This window comes from Strongylocentrotus purpuratus, unplaced genomic scaffold (assembly GCF_000002235.5).
Source record: "Strongylocentrotus purpuratus isolate Spur 01 unplaced genomic scaffold, Spur_5.0 spur5_scaffold_14, whole genome shotgun sequence".
NCBI lineage: Eukaryota > Metazoa > Echinodermata > Echinoidea > Camarodonta > Strongylocentrotidae > Strongylocentrotus > Strongylocentrotus purpuratus.
This window is the reverse complement of record NW_022145599.1, coordinates 4,658,563-4,680,600: the sequence shown is the minus strand read 5'-3', so window position 1 is coordinate 4,680,600 and position 22,038 is coordinate 4,658,563. Positions and strand designations below refer to the sequence as shown.

At 35.0% G+C, this 22,038-nt stretch overlaps 1 protein-coding gene across 1 annotated transcript; it reads right to left on the bottom strand.

Annotated features, from left to right (window-relative positions):
- Nucleotides 1-3,159: 3,159 nt before the first annotated feature.
- Nucleotides 3,160-21,266, bottom strand: LOC753411 (transmembrane protein 130). The gene is made up of 6 exons (XM_030984015.1): nt 21,177-21,266; nt 10,495-10,691; nt 9,150-9,267; nt 7,075-7,162; nt 6,271-6,485; nt 3,160-4,876 (listed from the first exon to the last, which is right to left on the bottom strand). The coding sequence occupies exons 2-6, from the start codon at nt 10,636-10,638 to the stop codon at nt 4,614-4,616; spliced, it is 828 nt and encodes a 275-aa protein (XP_030839875.1). The 5' UTR covers nt 10,639-10,691; nt 21,177-21,266; the 3' UTR covers nt 3,160-4,613.
- Between the last annotated feature and the right edge of the window lie 772 nt (nt 21,267-22,038).

Below are 22,038 nucleotides of genomic sequence, written 5' to 3'. Positions count from 1 at the left end.
ACAATTATCTGAATCATACCATCTTAACTCAACTACCGGGATATATATATTGATGGAGAATCATACACAAAATGAAATGGGGAACTACTTAATAAAGCTCTCAGGCCTTTAACAATTGTAGTTTCCTAATATACAAACTCATAATATGGAAATGATAATCAATTGACAAAAACAAAAATATATAACACAACAGAGGGATATGTTGTTTATTATAAGATGGCATAATATAAACAACAGACATGACACAACTTAGCCTACACATCCATTTTCATTGTTTGCAGTGAATCCCCGTGCAAACATCAGCTGATCTTATCTGCAGCTTCAATTATACTTTATCAACATAGACTTTGGAGCTGATGTAGATCCATGGCTGCAGACAGTGGCAGGAAAATACAAACCTTGGATTAAAAAAGGGAACTACAGTAACTTTTGAAAGGCGTATTTATTCTAATCACAAGGTACATCTCAAAGGTTTGATAAAAAGCTCCCCCCTCAAAGACCAGAAGATGTTTACACACTACAGTAAATAAACATAACACATACTAACATATGTAGCACACCGGTTTTAAAGCTCGATACAATCATCAGAATAGTAATAAAATAATTCATCTTTGGTTAGATACATTTAAATGCATTTATTTATTAAAACTTAATATGAAATCTGTGCATAAATCATCAGTAAAACAACATGGAAATGAGTTGAAATAAGGCACTTTTAAAGTAATAAAAATCAATATTTCAGGGAAAACAATTTTTTCAATGAAATTGTTACATGAATGTCCATATGTACAGGTAAGGCACAGTAGTCCGAAACAGCTGCTATAAATACTGTATATGTACAAGAATAGCTAATACTAGTACATGTAATATACTTTCATTAGAATGTGCATACAAGCATTGCATATTATGAGATGAAGTGTGGCATTTGATATTTTGTACACTCAGATATATTTGTAATTATTACTTTTAAGTACGGTAGTAAAATATGGAGAGTAAGTACACTCCGTAAGGTACTTTACATAAAAAATTAAGCTGTTTAAACATAAAGTGTTTAATAGTATATATATATATATATATAAAACAATCTTTTTTTTAAAGTAAAAGCTCAAGCAAGCACTACATATAAGAATATTAATGTATACAAGTATAAAGCTGCTTGAATGCAATAATCTTTCATGATGAGAAATAAAACAATTACAAAAATAATCAGTCTAGTGACTCATTTAGGAATACAGTTAAAACCATGATTAAAACGTTTACACCACTAAATGTCTGTCCTCTCAAAAGCACTTTATATCTTTATATTTGCAACACATGTAACAATAATCTCAGCAGACCTGTATGTAGAGATGCACAGAAATATTCTGGAAAGAACACTCGGTGGGTGATTTAAGATTATAAAAAATAAACTATTTAAAAATCTTTTCTACCAATCTTGTCACTGAGTTACACACAATATAAGTATGCAAGGCTAAAGATGTATGCAAATGGTATGCTATCGAATGTTCCTCCTCATATCACGAACATAACAGTAATACATTATTTTACACCTTAAAGTACATCACATGATTGATGTCAACTAATTTCAGAATATTTCATTTTGTTTTGATTTCAATCTTCAGCTGTACAAAACACCTTGATCATTTGAGTTGAAGAGGAAGTATTAAACACCTTTAGAAGCTCACCGATGATTCTTTCACATGCTTTAAATGTAAAATGTAAAGAAGGCCTTAAGAATCTTGCTTTGACAGGGAAAATTGTGGGAAGAAGGAGGGTAATCTCGATGAACAGTCTGCAGAAATTGTTGGAAGAGAGAGAGGAGTGAAAGAACTGGGAGTGGTGCTAATATAGAAGGCTAGGACCAAGGGTTGTGAAACAGCATGATCGCCAAAGTCAATCGATATGGCACTTAGAAAGATAGAGAGAGAGAGAGAGAGAGAGAGAGAGACATGTAAATTGGGAGGAAAAACATATTTTGTTCAACTTGACTAAAAGACAACTTAATTTTGGGTTTTGAAGCCTGTCCAAAGACCCCAGTCCATATGGCAAGTATAGTTCTCATGTTTAGTCTCTTCAAAGCATAGATGCAAATTGCATCATCAAGAATTATATTTTATTTATAGTGAATGCAAGACAGTGCCATATGATGTCTTAATGACTTTCAGTATCATATAATTTGTCATGCTTTAAAGGCATTGTTTAACAATGTTAAATCTGAGATGCACGGCCCTACGTGTTATCAGTGTCTGTGATATGGTGAAATACTAAAGCCCTAAACAAATTGTGCTTCAAAATGATCAAGAAGTGCCTCAAAAAAGTACAAATCTTTGAGTGGTCGGTTTTACCATACACGTTTTCCCCAATAGTCACTGTACTGTTATGAAAAACGTTAGGAAAACGCAAAATTTGGTTTCGATTTCCAATCATAAATATCTTGATAATCAGACAGGCAATCCACTTTTAAAAATCATGGGGTTCCTGACTGACCTAAAGGTTTATATTATCATTGCAGCATGAGCTAAATCCAGGATTTTGTTTCAGAATCTGAGACAAAGTTACCGGATCCCTTTAAAACTTAAATGACTTTCATTACCATTTATTCATTCTCTAATTCGAGAGCTAAAATTTAATCTATACACATAAACATGATTGACTAAACATGACAATGCTTTCATATATAACTTATAAAAGGCTGATAACATTGCATAGGATTTGGATTAAAGGACAGATCTTCATACCTGTAACCTGTTGATTACTTAATTATCTTATTGTCATATGATTAATACAGGTTCAATACAGTTTCTGAAGGGAAAACGTTAACAGGCATACCCTGTTTTGCCAGATTACAAGACTACCTTGTACACAAGAATGGGATACTAAGCAAATATTGACTACTTTGAGGGGCACAGTTAAAACTATAGCCTAAGGCAGAGATGCCAACCTCTTGACACAAAAAAAACAGACTGAGTATCCTAAAAAATCAGATTTTGGAGAGAAAAATAAGATTTTCAAGAAAACTCTACACTTTTACTGGCCCGTCGGCCCCGGACCATTAAAATTTCAGAAAATTGTTTTACTGGTAAGTACGGTCAAGTAAAATGTTAGCTCTTTCATTAAAATTTAATGAGAAAATTGTAAAGCAAACTTTTTGTTGGGGTTGAGTGGTTTACTTGTACATGTTTTTATGGGTTTTTAAATCGTATTTTAAGAGGTGATATTGTATTATTGTAGTTCACTCTTATTATCGTACTCAATACAATTTAATCGTACTGGTTGGCATTTCTGCTAAGGTGATCTTGAAACTGTACTGTGCTCTGAGAGGAAGTTAACAAGGGACATACCGATAGTGCAGGCTCCAGATCACCAAAGAGCTATAGTTTTAAGGTGACCCCAAAATTCAGCAGTCAATATTGGTTTTATATACTGCATCCCACTTGTGGATTCTCAAAAAGGCAATGAAATAATTCTCCCTTTCATGATGTATTTGAAAATGTGGGGAAATTTATCTAAAAGAAATGTTTGTATCCACTGTGCACTTCCATTGTATACTTCACGGGCATCTATAGCGTCCCTCCATTGTATGTGCGTTTGGAACTATGCCAAGTCAAAATGTTATCGCTTTACTGCCCACTGAATGTCACGCCTGCAGTTTTGACCAATCAGAAGCTTAGAATCTTAACATGTGGTATTCGTTAAAGTAAAGTGAAAAGGCTGAAACTTTAATGTACAAAACAGTCCAAGTTCAAGTTACAAAACAAATGGAGAGAAGCTTGCATACAAAATCACAATTGAAGGACGGAGTTACTGATTTAGTCATTGATTTCAAATTCTAAGCAGATTGTTCTCAACGACTAACTCGGCTATTTTGTTCTGCTCCTAGTTATATAATAATAATAATAATAATGGGTTCTTGTATAGCGCTCATATCAGTCAGATTTGACCCTCCTGGTGCTCCCGATTATTATCCTGGCTTTAGCATGGATACCATACGGCGCTCTAGCATTTCAAGGAATAAATTCCTACCGCGATAGACGATAGGCCTGTCCGTGGGTATGTATGTATTCCTTGAAATCCCACTCCATATCTTCATCCATTACTGGTCTCCCGACCCTCACTATTTCAAACTACTAATGGCACTACTTCTTCGGATTGCACACATCCTCCACAGGGTTGCATCCTTCACCTGCTGCATGTTCCAAGCCTGCTTTCCTTCGGTAAAAATAATCTTTTATCCGTTGTTTGCTGAACTGTTTGAATTATTTTGATCTCATCGAAAAGGAAAGATCTATCATGTCACCAGTAGCTCATAGTAGAAAGTATGCACTACAGAAAATACATCTTTTTCTTCCTCCCTCATTCCTTTGCTTTCTCTCTCTCTCTCTCTCTCTCTACCTCTCTCTGTCTATGAGCACTAACCCTGTTCTCAGCTGTGGTGATGATATTATCTACATACACGACTACGACAAGGGTTTATGGATTTTGACATTTCTACGTATTAGGACAAACTCATTAGCTCTTTAGTCCTGGAAACCAGACTAAATGAGCGTTTGGGAACATTATATGCAGGTCAAGCTTGCAACTATCTCTCTGTAAACTCCCTGTATCATTACCACTCACAAGGAATAAAAGTTTGAGCTGGAATTATCCTTCAAAAGACTCTTCTCACTGATATATCTCTTCCATCCAAAGATACTCGTCTTCAGTTTCACAAACGAATCGCTGTGCTCCCGGAATTGGAAGTCAAAGTTCGCGACCTCTACGTTACGTTTCCTGTTCTTGCGTACGTGTTGGATGAAGGAGATGAGAGCAAAACTTGTCATGCAGAGTCCAGCAATGACGGCCACTGTTATTGCAGTTATGGACTGGGCTGGGAGGGCTAGGCATAGAGAACAAATGAGATGGATATAATGAATCACAACATGACGAATGTAATAATGAAATGAGATATGTGTAGTTCAGAAATGTATCATTGAATAAGAGAGACAATTATCTTGGATATACATGTCTAACTACATGAATATAAGAATAAGAGAGACAATTATCTTGAATATACATGTCTAACTACATGAATATAAATCTTACACTTAAATAAAGAAACATTCTAATGTTCATTTTTCTTCATGAGAACACCTCCCAAAGTACTTACAATGCCATTCCAAAATTTCCAAAGAGAATATTTCTCCCATCTCTCTGAGGCTTAAACTATTTTTTACAACCATACAAAGAAGAACAGATCATCAATAGAATATTTAATCTATACTATGTATGTATTTCCAATGACTGCAACAGATGATTTATGTCTTAGAATAGCATAGGATCTAAAGCCCTCAAAAAAAGTTTGGGAACTCTAGTTTGATTGATCATATCTCTCTTGTTATGGCATATAGCAGACCTGCCAACCTCTGGAGTTCAAAAACTGTATTCTTCAATCTCAAAAGTTGTATTTTACTGACAAAAGTTGTATTCTTAAAAATAAACAAGGACTGTTATGCAAATCAATGCCTCTTACAGTTCCTACATGCAGTAATAAATTTTGTTATGGATCATTGGTTGAATATGCATGATTTCGTCAAGACTGGTGTGTTCGATGAACCAATGAACATTCCCAAATTGCCGATGTGAGATGCTTGTAGGATAATCTACAGGACAGAATGGGCTTTTGGTATTGATTTTTTTTGTTTTTTTTGTTGGAAAATCATATTTTATTTAGGAAAATCGTACTATCATATTTGCTTCTAAAAATCACACTGGTTGGCAGGTCAGCATATAAGCATCACTTTGTTAAGTATCATTAGAAAGTGTGTGTATTCTTCTTAAAACAATACCCCATACGTTAGCGGTTTCTTGGTCAGTCATGGAATGTGCATTACTGCATTACATTAAAATAAGCCACAAGGTCAAAAGTGAAAGGTTGCAAGATGTACTGCTTTTGTTCGGCTGTGCATTCTTCTTTCTTTGAAGAGTGTAGGGGCTGCTGTGTAGCACACTGCATAACAATACCAGTGCTTATCGGTGCATTTTGCTACTTTTCACTTTTGACCCTGCCCCTTATTCCATGGCTACAAAATCATAACAAATACAGTATCATTTTAAAGAAGAACAAACATAATTCCTAAGTAATGATACTAAACAAAGAAATAATTATCCCATGAAAAGCGATATATAATCGATCAAACTTGAGTTTCTGAACTTTTTTGAGGGACTTATAAACAACAGCAGCTCTTAAGTACAATTAAAAGCAAAATAATTCATAGAAGGAGGCCAGCTTACCTGGTGGTGCATGTGCATGTATTGTAGATACACTGACTGCAAAGCTTACATTGTTACTGGCTGCTGCCTGGAATGTATACTCTCCTAATGATTGGAAGTAGTAGTTGATAGTGGTATGACACGTATCATTGAGCACCATCACACAGGTGGTGTTGGTTTGGTTTGACCAATCACTGGACGGTCCATCAACGGTCAAACATAGCTCAACTGGTGGACTGAGGAAGAAGGAAACAGATGATTGATTCATTATTACTGTAATACTTGTACTTTTTACTCACAACTTCACGCTCAAGACATTAGGCAATATGAAATGATGCACCAAAAAGTATATAGAGAAAAGACCCTCCTGAGTCATACATTTTTGAATAATTGAAAACTTCGTCTTTTGTGTGTTGGAACAAATGGAAAAGTTGTCCGTCACTACATCACAGAGACATTTATGATTACAACTTTAAATAATTCATCTCTTCAAACTTTCCCCAGTCTGCTTTTCTGATTTGTCTGCTTTCCTCTAGAATAATTTGCTATCAAGGTTGGATTTCCCTTAAACAACTTTCAAGGGGACCTGAAGTCTTAGGTCAAAATCATACTTTGTATTTTTTAAAGACCTCAATTTACTTGAACAATACAATTTTGAAATTCAAACTTGCATAGATCTTTACAAAAGTAATACCGGCAATTGAATATTTGAATAGAAAATATTACTATGAAATCCCAAATATGTTGAGTAAGATAATTTTTTGTGATGGGTCATTTTTAAATTCATGCATTACTTTCATAATTATTGTGTAATACCCAACTGACCTTCCATTGCAGGTGACATTGACAGTCTCTTTGTTGCCGACTTGTACCGAAGACGATCGACTTTTAATTGTTAAATTTGTAATGGCATCTGGAAAGGAAGAAGGAAGTAAATGGAATTCTGTGGCTAGTTCAGGATGTTAGGGTAATGATATGTGAGTCATGGTATCGGTAAGCAAGACATAGACAGCTTTGCTTTAAAAAGGCTCATCATATTTATCAATTTACTATTGCAGACCTGCCAACCTCTGGAGTTCAAAAACTGTATTCTTTAATCCCAAAAGTTGTATTTTACTGACAAAAAATTGTATTAAAAAAAAAATATGGATCAATGCCTCTTACAGTTCCTACATACAGGAAGAATTTTTTTGTATGGATCATTGGTTGAATATGCATGATTTCGTCACGACTGGCGTGTTCGATGAACCAATGAACATCCCAAAATTACTGATGTGAGATGCATGTAGGATACTTTACGGGACAGAATGGGCATTTTGCCATTGAAACTGGCCAACACACACACATACAAACTACAAATGTTGGAAATCGATTTCATTGATGAAATCGAACTGTCCTATTTACTTCTAAAAATCGTACGAAATACGATTAAATCGTACATGTTTGCAGTTCTGCTATTGCTACAGTATGCCTTTATCTAGATAAATAAACAAATGTCAACCCCCCCCCCCCTCTCTCTCTTCACCCCTCCCTTCCTCCCTGAAGGTGAATGGGTTACTCAATCGGTGGATTACATCAATTAAACAACAACAAAATTCTATTCCTATCTGAAGGACAAGGTAATCATTAATCCATGAGCAACAACTTTGTGTGAAGACTAGGACCCTTGAGTTTTAAGATATGACTTCTTCATATGAGACACTCATCAATACGTTGTGCTATGGAGGGAAATGGGCCATTCCATGAGAAGGACATGACATCAAAAAAAGAAATGTACCTCTTATGTTAATTCTTTGATTTATCACTAACCTTATGCCATGGATGTTCATAAAACATTAGGGCCTTTCAAATTCAATACAATTTTTTTCTCAAACTATCATCAAAAACATACATGTGGGACTGTAGCTGAAAAAAAAAAATTTATTGCAGATTACACAGGATTCTTGTAATATTTTTTCCTGAAAATTTCGCTGAATGGAAAAAGATGAATATATTTCCATATTCTAAGGGGTCCTGTGATATTTAATCTATTACATAGGGGTGAAAATGGCCTCCGGAAAAAATGTAACGCGAGTTACCGTAACGCGAGTTACCGACATATTTGCTTCCTGCATTTTACTAGTCCATTGTTTCTTATCTTTAATATTGTGATCTTATACTAGTAAGTCACAACCTACTATCAAATTAAAGTAGGAAAGATTTTGTCAAGATTGTCTAGTATGAGGAGAAAAGAGGGTCTTGTAGAATTGACCATGTCCTTTTTTTGTAACGCGAGTTACCGAAATTCAATAATCCAAGAATCTAAAAATGTTTGTTCTTCAATTTTCTTTTTTGTTTCATTCAGTTGTTCTATATCTACCCTGTCCATGTTTGAAAAAAGTATCTTGTAGATCCTAGCAGTTCTAAAGATATAGGCACATTATCGTGTCAATGTACCCATTAAGTGTAACGCGAGTTACCATGGAATGGCCCAAATCAACAATGCGTTCACAAAGGCAAGACCAAGAAAATCAAGTACCAAGTTAAATTGTTAAAAGCTTCTTTGTCCTCATGCTTTCCATAAATGCACTTGGCAGACAGAAGAAAAGAAGGGTTATTTTTTTTTTTCTCCAATTTTTTGAATTGGTTTGCTTGACAATTTCAGAAGTAAATTTCAAGCATTTTATAACTGATTTCTGGGCCCTGCTTACAAAGAGTCGATATCAATCGCAACTATGTACATAAGAGATAGGAGCAGGACTGCAAACTTGTGGTTGATTGGAGGACTTGTGATTGATTTGGATCAATCGCAACTCTTTGTAAGACGGGGCCCTGATGTTCCAAGTTTCCCTTGAATATGGTACCTTTAACTACAATTGATTGGAAATATTCTGCAATGGCAAAGGAGCAGTTATTCTCACCTAAAACCCTTATAGTTCTCCACCAGACACCGACCATCTTCCTCTCCTCCTTGATGGCTGTGATGTTCACTGTGATGTTATAATCTCCCTTCTTGGGGTAGCTGTAGGTCAACTCAGGCTAAATGAGAGCAAGAGATGGAGAGAGAGAGAGAGAGAGCGAGAGAAGGGGGAGGGAAAGGGAGAGGGAAAGGGAGAGGGACAGGGAGAGGGAAAGGAAGAGGGACAGGGAGAGAGAAAGGGGAGGAAGGGGAGGAGGAGAGAGAGAGAGAGAGAGAATTCCCAGTAGTAACATGAAATTCAACTTGAACAATGCTTGTTTGCAGGGCTTGATACATAGAACTATTCCCCCTCCCTCCCCCCCCCCAAAAAAAAAAATAACAATAATAATATAAATAATACAAAAAATATATAAGTTGCTCTTGGTTAAGGAGAAATATCAAAATCTAAGCAGACCTTAACATGTGGGGGAAAATCAGAAATCAACCAACTAATAAAGTTACCCATTTCTTAATAATGTATAGATCGCTATATGTGTTGGAACTACTAGTTGGAACAAGTGGGAAAGTTATCCACCACTTCTTTAGAGAGACATTAACGATTTAACTTTTACCAATTCATAACTTTCTCATTTTTTGTCCGATTTCATTCAAACTTTCACCAGTCTTCTTCTCTGAGTTTTCTTCTTTCCTCTAGTACTGTAGTTTAGGATGCTTTCAAGGTTGGCTTTCACCTTAAACCTTAATGAGGCCGGGGGCATAATGGCCACCTCTCCGTGATTTTTCTGATTGTTCGGGAACATGTACGGATGACGCCACGGCACTCGCAGACTTTTTTCTTTCCAGTCTTGCGCACCTTTTAAAACATTTTTTTGAAAATCGGACGTACAGTTTAATACAAAGTCACATGACCTTTTGTCTTTGCATGTCAGCCTGAAAGTCGCTCATTTTCGTGATGTGTGTACAAACATTTTTTCCTAAAAAGTGATAAAACATATTTGGTCTTGTTTAAAGTTTAGGTGTTTGTTTCAGGGGTCAAAATCTTAATCTACAACCCATCTTGCGTACGAATAGATGAGCATGTCACAGCTTTCTCTCTCAATACGTTATGACTACTGGGTAGAGGCACACTTACATGTATTTAAGTGGTTTTTTTTAGCATTCATCAGTGTAAACCGCAAGAATGAACGAGAAGATATTTGACATAAAAATAGAGGCTAAAGGAAAAAAGTGCACAAAAAACAATGAGCTTATAGTTTGTTTAAATACTAAATGGCAGGTAATATGCATTGTTTCCAAGCTAGCACATTTCTTGTCCACTATAAGTATAGAGCTGTGGCTTCACTTACCAATGATGACTGTATGATCATCCCATTACCCATGTTCCATTTGTAGAGAAGAACGGCCTCCTCAAAGAAATAGCTAGGGTCATGGAGATCTGCTTCCATGGTCAGCTTTGTTTTGGTAGGTATACTACAGGAAGGGTTGCTCATATTGCACTGTGGATAAGCACTGGAACTCAATGAGATGTTACCATTGATGGTGTCTGTAAAGGAGATTAAAAGTGGAAAAAATAATGATTGGTTGATTATACATACCTTTATACAATAGCAAGTTTGTATTTTTCATTTTTAAATTTCATCATCAATTTTGAGGTTAAAGATGATTATCAGAGGGAAAAAATCACACACACACAAAATATTTTGTTCTGTATGTTCAGGGTTCCATATTCGTACACATGCACAATATTAGTTCAAATATACTTCTTTAAAGTTAAAGACAAAGTCGAGTTCTGGTCATGCAATTGCATTGTGAGAAAAAAGTGTGGAATTGATTAGAAAAGGTTGATCATCTAGCATATAAGTATTAGTGTGTACTTCAAGGTTCTGGTATCATCAAAATGATAAGAAATTTGGCCCAGTCTTGGTAAATTTACAAGCACTGTACACAGAAAGATGTATATGGGACTACACTAACGTGTGGCATAAAAATTGTATGCCATATTCAAAATATTAAGGCATTTGAAGAGCCATGCTTTTCAGGGAACATTTTTAAACTGACACAAATTAGACCTTCAATAAGCTCCATAAAGATCATGTACATGTACGTCACGACCAAAACTTACTTTTCCTTTCAGAATGGAGGAATTTATATGATACTGTTGTATAAGCCAGGGTAATTATGCTGCATTATTGTAGAGCGCTTAGAGACTTCTGACAAAGTAAGTGTTAGGCGCTATATAAGCACTGTAATTATTATTATTATTATTAAGTCTTAGACTACTGGTAAATGTATCTCATTTTATAAGACCCATATCACAGGTAATCACCCTACAAACTTAATTTGGGCCTTCAAATATTTGACCTTCAATAAGCTCTATAAAGATGTACATGTACGTCATGCCCAAAAACTTACTTTTCCTTTCGGAATGGAGGAATTTATATGATACTGTCGTCATGTATATTTCATTAAGACTACCGGTACTGGTAAATGTATCTCATTTTAAAGTCCTACATGTATCACAGGTTATCACCTACAAATCTAGTAAATATTGACTCTCTGTACATGTACCTCTACAGACAAAAATGCACAATCTTGTCAAAGAAACTTATATGGGTTCAATATTCAATAAACTTTTGGTTTAAATATTCTTGAAGTCTTGAACTGAAAGTACATGTCTGTACGCAGACCAAATACAATTCCATGTCAGCTTTAAGTACAACAAATGTCTAAATGGGTGAGAATTTATTAGTCAATTACACCCTGTACATGTATGTAAATGCGAAATGAAACTAAACTCTTTGCAAATTAATTAAGTACAGTTTACTGTTTACCTTCAGGAGGTCATTCAATAAAATTAGTTTCCTATATTTGACTCGAGTAAAATACTGGAATAAAGTTGAGAATCAAAACTTAAAGAAAACACAATGGTATGGATGAACGTCAATTACCACAGGAAGGATATTTACCTTTCGTTTCATACTATGGACGAGTTTTTAAGAGAAGAGGGAGGGGTGTTAATTTGATGATTTGATAATTGACTAACAGTGAGAAAGTCAGATAGAGATACAGGATAAAGGAAAGCATACATTTACATACTCCTCCCTGAATAATCAAATAATCTGACAAAACCCCACATTTAAAGATAAACTTGAGTTCTGGTTAAAAAAAGAAAATCAATTCTCACAGAATCTAACAAAACTTACACTGAATGTTCAAGATTACAAATAAATGTCATGTGCCAAACAATTTTGGAAGAAAATGTATACTGGCTGAGAAATGAGCATAGAGGGGGAGTGGCTGTATATATTCACAGTTCCTTGTCATTTGATTTGATTAAATATGATACTTTGTTTTCTTCATTAGAAATAATTCCTGTAATGATTCAACCTAAATGTTCTACACCTTTAATTTTCCTCACGTGGTACCGACCTCCCAATAGTAACATTGAGACTTTACAATACTATGAAGAGATGCTATCATTTCTTGACAGTTTTAACTATCCCATTATTGTTATGAGTGACACAAACTGTGATTTATTGAATGTTCCATTGTCTGCAAATTCAAAACGTCTTAATGAAATCCATAATGTATATTCACTAGAACAGATAAATACTGAAATTCCTACCAGGATAACATCCGATTCATCAACCCTTATTGACCACACTCTAACAAATAAAAAAGAGAAGGTTTTTAGTCATGGTGTTATACACCTAGGTATCAGTGATCATTCTTTGAGTTATATCATTTGGAAATCAAAACACAGTGGAAATCCTCAAACTGTAAATTTTAGGAAAAAATCAGGAATTGATCTGAACTCATACTTCGAAAGTTTAAAAAATCAGCCTTGGTTTGAAGTTTTAGATATTGATGATATTGACTTGGCTATCAGCAAATGGGAGAGTTTATTCATGAATGTCCTTAATCGGTATATGCCAGTCAAAAAGAAAAGAATGAAGATTAGAAAATCTCCTTGGATGAACTCAGATATTTTTAATCTCATTAAAAAGAGAAATAAATTAAAAGAAAAGGCATGGAAAGCTAAAGATGAACAAAAAATGAAAGATTATAGAAAATTGAGAAATAAAGTGACTTTTGACATTCGAAAAGCCAAGAAAAAATATTACACTGATCAACTGACAAAAATTCAAACCAATGCTGGAAATACTTGGTCTGTATTGAAGTCATTATTACCCTCGAACAATTCAATGAAATCAACCTTTTCTAATGAAGAACATTTACATCAAAGAAGTGAACAATTCAATGATTATTTCGCAAATGTTGGCAAGGTTTTAGCTTCCAAAATACCCGAAGCAAGTGATTCAGTTATTTTTGACGATCATACAGATTCTTGTTTCAATTTCCAAATGATCACAGTGGAGGAAGTTCAAAAAGAGATCAAACTTATGAAAAACAAGTCTGCTTGTGGTACTGATGGTATTTCTATAGGGTTGTTGAAAATGTCAGCTCCAATTATTGCCCCTTATCTTACTTATTTATTCAATAAATCACTGCTTGACTCTAAATTTCCAAACCAGTATAAGACAGCCAAAGTGATTCCAATATTTAAATCAGGAAATAAAGAAGATCCATGTAATTACAGACCTATATCCATTTTGCCGACTGTTTCTAAAATTCTAGAAAAACTTGTTTGTAAACAACTGAAATTATACATGAATGAACATGAGATTTTGAGCCGACAGCAGTCTGGTTTTCGAAAGATGCATTCAACTATGTCTTCTCTATTGAAGGTTACCGATGAATGGTTAGAATCCATGGACAAAGGTTTATACACTGGAGCGGTTTTCATTGACCTTAAAAAGGCTTTTGATACTGTTGACGTAAATATTCTTTTAAACAAACTCGAGTCATTGGGAGTTACTGACAACGTGTTACACTGGTTTCGTACTTATTTATGCAACCGTCAAATTTTTACTTGTTTGAACTCTACTTCTTCAAACATTTTAGATGTCGATTATGGAATTCCTCAAGGGTCAACCCTCGGGCCGCTGCTTTTTACGATTTATATAAATGATTTGGTTAACAGAGTAAAACATTGTAACATTCATCTTTATGCAGATGACACTGTGCTATATTTTTCCGATAAAAATGTCTGTAATATTCAAAGAATCCTAAATATCGATTTAAACAATGTTCACAATTGGCTATGTCAGAACAAACTTAGCCTTAATGTTGAGAAAACTATTAGCATGTTATTTGGATCAAGTTATATGTTATCAAAATATAATATTTTTAATGTTCAAATTTCTGGCAAAGCTATTACACAGAAAAACGTGGTTAAATACCTTGGTATGCAGCTCGATCCTCGTTTAAAATGGGATATTCATATTGATGAAATGTGTAAGAAAATTGGAAAAACAGTTAACTATCTTGCCCGACTCCGCCATTGTTTACCTCAAACTCAATTAAAGTTAGTTTACAATTCAATAATTTTACCCCTGTTTGATTATGCTGATATTGTTTATGATTCCGCTAGCAAGAAACATGTTGACCGACTCCAAAAATTACAAAATAGAGCAGGTCGAATCATTTTAAGTGTAAACCTCTATGATCATATTTCTAACAACGAAATTCACGGAAGATTGGGGTGGTCCTTATTACAATCTAGACGAAAGTCACACCTGCTCACGATGGTGTACAAATCATTACACAATCTTGCCCCTTCTTATTTGAAGGATCGTTTTAATTATAATAATTATTTATACGGGTTGAGATCCCGGGGAAATTTAGCTCTACCCAAACCGAAATCCGAGAGCTGTCGGAGAATGTTTTTATATAGAGGCTCGCGAGAATTTAACCGCTTACCTAACAATATTAAACTCTCCAACAGCTTAAGTGTTTTTTGCAAAGAACTATCTGCCATTCATTGATCTTGCCTAGACTTTCAGTGGTATTATGCCTTGCCAGAAGTTACACTTAGCTGTGGGGGGGGGGGGGGGGGGGGCGGGGGGGACACATTACTAGTAATTAGGGTAGACATGTATTTAAGTTCTACTTGTGTATGTAAACATAATTGTGTAAATCAAGCTGCTGTTTGAAACTATTGATGCTTTTTCTTTCGTGTAGCCCGAAAGTGTATGGTATTTTTGCCTCGTCTTTCTTTCTACTGCACGATGGCTGAATGCTCAAATTTGTGGGTTTGTTTTGCTTGGTACGCGGCAATACACCGTTTTCCTCTTGTGGTCAAGTTTACTCATGCCTGCCCTAGGACAAGCTATGTAATCACCTGATAGCGAGCGGCCGCATCACAATGGTCGGAATGCGAATTGCATTCATTTGGGCAATTCCACGGTAACGGATTACATTTCAGAGAAATTTGGGCTCTATTTTGATATACTGTAGACAGGTGGTTAGACCTAGGTGATTATTTATCTTTTTATTCTTTCTGTATTATGCACCTGTTAGCAAATCAAATTAAAAAAAATTATTTTTCAACATTCGGAACACCCCAGGACCAAAAGTGTGTCGGTAACGGAATTACGGCAGAAAAATCAGGTTATTTTTACACTAACTTTGAAAAGATTTCGTCTGAAATCTGCAGCCAATTGGGGTGAAGTAATGCTAATAAAGAGAGCTTATATTGTTGACTGTCCCATGGCAAGATTTTTTTTTGTGAAGTTGTCATGGTTTATCTATGCGGAATGGTTTTATGAAAGAAGGTAGCGGTAACGGAATTACATTAATGGTAACGGAATTACGTCTTCTGAAATAAGCTTGAAAAAAGGTGATTTTGTAAACATTATTTAGGCTTAAATTGTTGTTTAATTGTTTCAGGGGTTGCAATAATTGATTTAAACTACAAAGCAATTCATATATGCACTTCATTTCTAAAAACTGTTGAAAAACATGTCTTTTATATTGTTAAATAGCAAGTAAATATGACATTTCTGAGCAAATATTGGTGTGTAGTGATTAAATTTATGTCAATATGTGTTATCATATACTAGTTTACAACTAATTTTAATTTGGTTTAGTTTGCAAGTAGGAACATCACACAAAGTATGACAAACTACATATATTATTGCCTATCTGGCGGTAACGGAATTACACATATACAGATCACTTTTGTGACCATACATGACAAACTGGTTGTGAAGTCGCCAAGACCAATTTATAGAAACAGGTCAATAAACTCCACAGTATTCAATAGGAAACAAAGGATATTCAATTGTTTTATTGACTATTGTGAGGGCCTATTAACCTAGCAAATACCACATGCAATACATTATTTCAAAGCTTATTTTATGCAGGTTTGATCAAAATCGATTGAAAATTGCAACATTACAACCTGTTCGTCGTGGATGGTTACATTTAAGCATTCAAACAATTCCAAATCACTTAAGTGCTACTAATAACACTGCCTACACCCAACACAGGGATCTTGATGTAAATTAAAAACAAAACACATGAATATTTATTTATAATGATTTCAGTCCATAAAGCCAACCACCATAATCTAAACTAATTATATAAAGAGAGCTTAATATAGCTATCATTTTGTCAACAGCGTTTCAATAATATTCACACCAGAATTTGTAAATCATTCCCCTATCTCATATTTCTGTCGAGCCAATTTTTCAACCTGCTGAGCCAATTTTGCGACATTAATGGTAGAGCCTTAGAGGGAGCACTGGTTATCATTCTTTTAAAATTAATTACAAACCTTGTCAGATGATTCCATACTACAATTTCAATCCACAAAAGCTAGCACCCGATTCAAAACTAATTAATTAAGATAATGTCATCAACAGAGTTGCAATAAAATGTCAAACCTTGTAAATCATTACGCCAATTCACTAAATTGTTATCATTCTTTAATATTTGGTTATTATTCTTTTAAAATTAATTACATACTTGATCAGTGGTCTTGAATTTGTTACAACATGTAACAAACTTGACCATTGTCATCATTCTTCATTCCAAACAGTTATATTTTCTCTGAGCGTTAGCAATCTAGTCAAAGGCGCCCTGCCACCCCCCCCCCCTCCCCTTATGTTTAACACGTAGAGTATGGAAATTAACCGTCTGCAAGAGGGCCAGTCTGCTATGGTCGTAGCCATCTACACGTAACTTCTAATAAAATACATGTTTTTTGATAGATTAGACCTTCCCCTTCAACCTCCACCTTGTCACTTGTTAACGTATTTGCTCTGAGCGCTAGCGGACCTGTACAGTAAGTTACCCTGACACCTTCCCTCAGTCCCATATGTTTTACGTGTTACGAGTCGGCAAAGTAACCGTCTGCAACGGGACTAGTCCGGTACCTGCCAAAGCCTTTTTACTTTTTATTAAATATTTTTCGCTAGATTAGACCTTGCTTTTTCAACCTCCACCTACGTATAGTCATCGGCAAAGGTATTTTCTCTGTGTGCTAGCGGACTGATTCAAAGTCACCCCTCCCTCCCCCCCCCCCCCTCCAATGGCCCCATCCATATAACGAAAGTGTCCGTCTGCAAGAAGACTAGTCCACTATGGTCTTTTATAGCCATCTAACTTTTAATGAATTATCCTTTTTTTGTTTTGGTATTTACATGTATTGTAGACCTTGCTTTCCAACCTCCACCTAGCTGTTTTTTAGGGTGTTTTCGTGAGGTACTTTCTATGAGTGCTAGCGGACATTGTCAAAGTCACCCTGCCCCCCCCCCCCCCTTTCCCTTTAAAAGTCCCATGTATAATACGTAGAGTAGGGAAATTCACAGTCTGCAAGAGGGCTAGTGCGCTATGGTCTTAGCTTTCTAACTTCTAATGAAATTTTTCTCTCTTTTTTCAATAGATTAGATGAGATCAGTGAAGAATAAAAATCAGAAAAGGCACTGTTTAAAATCGCCATAGGTGAAATAATATGAAGTATTTCCATGCTTAAATCAAAAGGTTTCATAAGAGATGTTGGTACAATTTTAATTGCAAGTTCAGAGTGAATGAAAATAAACACATCTAAAATTCCCAGCCTAGTTTGTAGTCTTTATGCAAATTTGAAAAAAGTTTTTAAAAACATTCATTGAATTTATCGAAGCCAGATCCTTAGTCTTTAGTTAGACAGTTAATATAATAAGCCACTACTTCAAAAAAGGGGGCAAAATCCATTAAAAATGTTGTAACACAGCATACATATATGTACATGAGGCAGCAGGTCCATCTCTTGAAAAACGAACCACTCATTACTAATGCTGCTGCCCCTTGTAATTATGTTACCAATGTAATTCCGTTACCATGTAATTCCGTTACCAGTGTTTTGATAGGAACATAAGTAGATACTTCTGAAATTAATGTTTAGAGCTGTTGGTAGGTAGATAAAGGAAGAGAATTTGCAACTTCAAAAAAAAAAAGTAAGAAATAACTTTGTGAGTAAAACTTCTTTCAAATTTTGGTAACGGAATTACGCCATTTTAAGGGTAAAATTGAAAAATCTCTCACACAAAAACTTTTTTCATTTTTTGAAAATAATTTGCAAATCTTGATTCCTATTTGTGATGTTGTTCAATTAGGAATAAATATAGAGGAATAAGTTTTAAATACATTGCTCCACTGAATTTTAAGAAATTAAATCATGATCATGTGATTGTGGCCCCCAAAATAGCCCCAACTTCAAATAAATTTTTCAGAAAAACCGTATAAGATATTTCAAAACGGTTTTCAGTTCCATCACAAGTGATTTCTTGACCACATGGAAAATGTTAATTATTGAAGTTGGATCAAATTAAGAATTTGGTGATTTTCCTCTTTCCCATACGGAATTGCCCATTTGCGTTGCTAGCTGGGATAAGCTTTTTAACTTGTCCCGGCTGGCAACAAGCACTGCGTACCTTCTATTGGGGTGCGATAGTTTGTTGTCAGGTGTGCGTATGGCATTTTGATTAGCGTTTGATGATGGCGTGTGTATAAATTTTGGCCTCATAGGGAAAATCGTTTATTGACGTTTATAGTTGAGGATCGATTGTCGGATAGAGAATTAGACAACACAGTGGGCGGGTCTCTCGCGTGGGGTTTGGAATTACATGGTGTTATGCTGGGCGCGTCCGGGATCCGTGAATAAGGTAGCATATTTTGTACTTGTTCATTCACCTATTCAATTGCTTTGATTTCTTTCCCCGACGCGCCAGGCGTTACATGTGCCTTCCACACGCTTTGCAAGAGAGTTCTTCTCTATTTCTCTTTCTCCCTTTCTCTCTCTCTCTCTCTCTATCTCTCTTTCTTGCAGTCGTTCCTCTTACTGATTCGCGCATAGCGGGTTAATTATCCGCAAATCTCAGCAATTGTAAATGTATAGCCTTTTCTTGCTTTTAATTGTTTTGTTTCATTGGTTAACACGAAAGAGGACATGCAAGTGTTATACTCAGCAGCTTGTGCATTATTTTTAAAATTTCTATTTACGTAATGTTTCTTTTAATTGTACCTGGACCCCCAGGAAGAACAGTGTCATATATTTTTATGACACTGAACGGCCAATCCAGCCAATCATTTTTAAGCAATCTATATACACATGTAATTTATTTTTTTTAAATTCTGTTATGTTTCATTTCGTTTTATGTCATATGTTATTGTCTTTTTAATATGATTGGAAAATAAATACAATACAACAATAAGGAAATCAGGTAGTACTAGCCCCGACACCATTTGTGTTGTCCCATATATACATCTTTCTGTGTAGTGTGCTTGTTACTTTACCAAGACTGAGCCAAATTTATTATGAATTTGATGACTCCAGAACCTTGCAGTACACACCAATACTTACATGCTTCATGATCAACCTTTTCTGATGCATTCCACACATTTTCTTTCACAATGCAATCGCGTTACCAGAACTCAAGTTTATCTTTAATATCTGTATTGTTCATATGATCTTTCTGTGAAGACATTACAGGGCAAGTCAATTCCAAAAATAACTAACAGTACTTTCAGTAGAGGCGGAAAAATCAGACAAACCAATCAAAAAAGTTTGAGCAAAATTGGATAACTAATAAGAAAGTTATGATTTTTTGATGACACAAACAACTTTGAAAATCACAACACAAATTGGCAACTCACTCATGAGTCTGTGATGTCATTGCCTCACTTTCCAATAATTGTTTTCTTTATATTGAGGATATAAATTCCAGATTTCCCCCCTAACATTTTTATTTACTCACACCATCATTCAAGTTACATGTATATTGATAGTACATGTTTTTGTGTGGATGCACTAATATAGAGTAATTTTGTTCAGTTAAATCATGAAAAATGTAAATTTTGATAAACTATTTATATAAAAATCAATGATTATGAATACAATATTTAAAAAATATTATCAATTCTTCAAAGTTCATAAAAGATTTTGTGAAATGTCATGCACGCAATATTATACAAATCATATAACCCGGGCAAAGGCATGGGGAAATACAAGTTTTGGGGGATAAAAAGGGGAATGAATGGGATAAAAATATATAAAGCAATTGATAAATAGCGAGGCAATGACGTCACAAACTGATAAACAAATTGGCAATTTGTGTAGTGATTTTCTAAGTTCCATAGTTTTTTCATAACTTCCTTATTCGTTATCCGATTTTACTCAAATTTACTTTGCTCTGTTTCTCTATGTATTCTTCACATATTAAAAGCAAATTATTTTGGAATGGACTTAGCCTGTCAGTCAATTTTAACCAGCTGGCAGCTACCAATACATCCATTTTTAGTCCTTTTTAGAGTTTGTCAGCTAACTTCAAAGAGACTGGATATTTATTTTTTCACAAGGACATGAAAATGAAGACTCATGATATTAGACCATCGGGAGTGTCAAAAAACAGAAAAGAGCTCCATGCAAATATCCCCTACTACATTACAGGAGAAGAATACACAAATGAACGAGCATTGGAACCAAAACAATAAAAATAAACTCATTGCAGGAAATGCCTGAACGATAATACAGTTGTATATTTTCCTTATCACTTACATGTACATTACATAGATTTTTTGAGAAAAGTATGATAAAACTGAGGTTCTCTATAGTAATTAATTAAAAAAGGAGATAACTTACCTGTGACTTGAATGCTTGAATTTGACTTTCCAACCAATTCCCCTGAATGGCCAATTACATCCACTTCATGAACTGTACATTGAATGGTCATCTCTCATCTCTCCTGGTTTCAACTTCATATCAAATGGAATCTCTATAGTACAGGGACCAGGACCAAACATTAACTGTGGGAGATAGCTGGGAGGACCAGTCCACGTGAACATGAGATTACCTTTTCCATCCTTAGATCTGGACGGATTGGCTTTGACTGTGGCCACGAAAGTTGCAAATGAGCCTAAAATCACAGGTCCATCATTTTTTATAGAGACGGTGTATTTCATGTCTGAAAAGGAAAAATAGGAGGTACGTAACAGGTTGGTGAGTTGTTGCAATTTATTTGTTCATACTGATATTTGTAAAATTGACATTATAAGTATTTAAATGCTATCATAGGTCAGAGTTTATATAGGGTCTAAGCTGTTATTTTCACGAGGGCTTTATTTTTGTGAATTTTGGGAATTGCATGTTATTGAGAATTTATCAACAGAAACAAAATGCTGTCACCTCATCGGGCTCATTGGTGCCTGAAAATATCACCATAAAATGATGTGATTGGTGTCCTCTCGATCGCCAACGCCACAATATCAACATTTATCTGAAAAATACTCCAAAAATAACAAGAAAATTGACACGAAACAGGTAATAAACATAACGACTTTTAACTCATGATCTTTATTTGGACATTTACCGGTAATGAATATTTACTTCATTTTGGGTATGTTTTAGTATGGTATCTCCACGCCGGAGTTACGGGTCAAATTTTGGATAGGCTTCTGAACAAGCGTCGATTTCCTTCTCTATGCTCATTACTCGGCCAGTATAC

What these genes read in the sequence shown, in the direction of transcription:
- LOC753411 (XM_030984015.1), bottom strand. Translation starts at nt 10,638, where the DNA reads ATGAGCAACCCTTCCTGTAGTATACCTACCAAAACAAAGCTGACCATG. An exon ending in TGATCATACAGTCATCATTG is followed by an intron (nt 9,268 to 10,494) that starts GTAAGTGAAGCC and finishes GCTCTCATTTAG; the next exon opens with CCTGAGTTGACCTACAGCTA. An exon ending in GAGAACTATAAGGGTTTTAG is followed by an intron (nt 7,163 to 9,149) that starts GTGAGAATAACT and finishes CTTCCTTTCCAG; the next exon opens with ATGCCATTACAAATTTAACA.